Here is a 1,381-nt window from a genome sequence, read left to right on the forward strand (position 1 = left end):
TGTTTCTTGCTGTTGTGATGCAGTCGGCTCGTAAAATTAAATGATAATCAAAGCAATTAAAAAAGTAAATAAAATAAAATAAATTAAAATATCTAAGTAATTTAAAAATGAAATAGCACACAGGTGAATTGAGATGGCGATTTTATAACAATTTATTGTGCAGGCCTAAGTATAGCTAGTTATGAATACCTCCAGACACCAACACGCCATCAGAGTTCACAGCAAGAGTGTTGATGATGGCATTGTGGCCCGACAGGTTCTGGATGAAGTTGCCATCTGGGAACATCCACTGCTTGATGTTATCAGCAGAACCGGAGGCAAAAGTGTATCTGTAAAACACAGGAAATAAGATGACAACATGTTAAGAACATTACAAACTCTTAATTGGCTGTACAATGGTATAATTGGTGATTATAATCCCCCGGGTAAGACTTCTTCAAAAAGGGCTTTGATTGACAGTCAATTTTTATTACTGATTAATTTACCAATTAAGCTCTATACAATTAAATTAAAAAATGACAAGTTTCCAGTCTTCAAACTGCTTATTTTGTTTTTAAAGAAACTCCTTGTTATTTGTAATGCTGTAACTATACAAATCACAACATTTAAATAGGAACATGTTGGTGTTATTTTGTCACTTATTGGGAGTAGCAGGCTGGTTGGAGCCTCCAGCATTTGTGGTAAGCTAGGCTGGCGGTGGGTGCATCAGACAGTTACAACATGCACAGAGAAGACTTATCTAACTCACAGCGATACGGTGAATAAGATAAAGTCCCAATAAGTTGGCGTTTTCCTTTAAGAATTCAAACTGATTTGATTTAATTATACATAACTGAGGAAAGCAACACATCGTAAAAATCGGAAACCGGCTAATGTTTAAAAACAGTTAATCAAATATCCAACTGATGTTGACTATGACAGACTTATTGTTTCAGTACTACACTTAACAACAACTAATAAAACAAAGGTTAGGATTGGGTAGCCGCTTATTGCCAGACCGTCCTCCACAGCGCTGCAAAGAGGGTCTGGCTCGTCCACACAGCATTCCAGGATGGGAGAAAACCTGCTCTGGATTTATTTAAACCAATCTCAATTGTCTTGGGTGGTGCTATTTGCAGGACACAATAATGGTGCCTCTGTAAAATAGCTTAAGGAAGGAACTTGTTTTGGTGGAACATGTGTGAGCCCAAAAGTTGTTTAGTGGTGCAACAGAAAACAGCTGAGGAGCAGTTTACCATAGTAACAAACAGAGTTCATAATGCTAACACAAAGAAATTGGAAGGTGACGGCCATCCGGCGGATCTCCCGGAGGTACCGCAGCAATCCCGGATATTAGTCGTTGAGGATATAGACTAAGGGTTGGGTAACTTACTGTCTGGGG

The 1,381-nt window shown here is 38.5% G+C and overlaps 1 protein-coding gene across 1 annotated transcript in view; it reads right to left on the reverse strand.

The window, feature by feature from the left end:
• Nucleotides 1-1,381, reverse strand: part of plrg1 (pleiotropic regulator 1) — an 8,630-nt gene that overhangs the window by 1,747 nt on the left and 5,502 nt on the right. The window contains exons 12-13 of the mRNA XM_032529855.1: nt 1,373-1,381; nt 190-329 (exon numbers count right to left, since the gene is read on the reverse strand). The exon at nt 1,373-1,381 is cut by the window's right edge and continues 100 nt beyond it. Of these exons, the coding sequence (XP_032385746.1) occupies nt 190-329; nt 1,373-1,381 (149 nt within the window). The remainder of the gene's footprint in view (nt 1-189; nt 330-1,372) is intronic.

Source organism: Etheostoma spectabile, chromosome 2 (assembly GCF_008692095.1).
Source record: "Etheostoma spectabile isolate EspeVRDwgs_2016 chromosome 2, UIUC_Espe_1.0, whole genome shotgun sequence".
Lineage (NCBI taxonomy): Eukaryota > Metazoa > Chordata > Actinopteri > Perciformes > Percidae > Etheostoma > Etheostoma spectabile.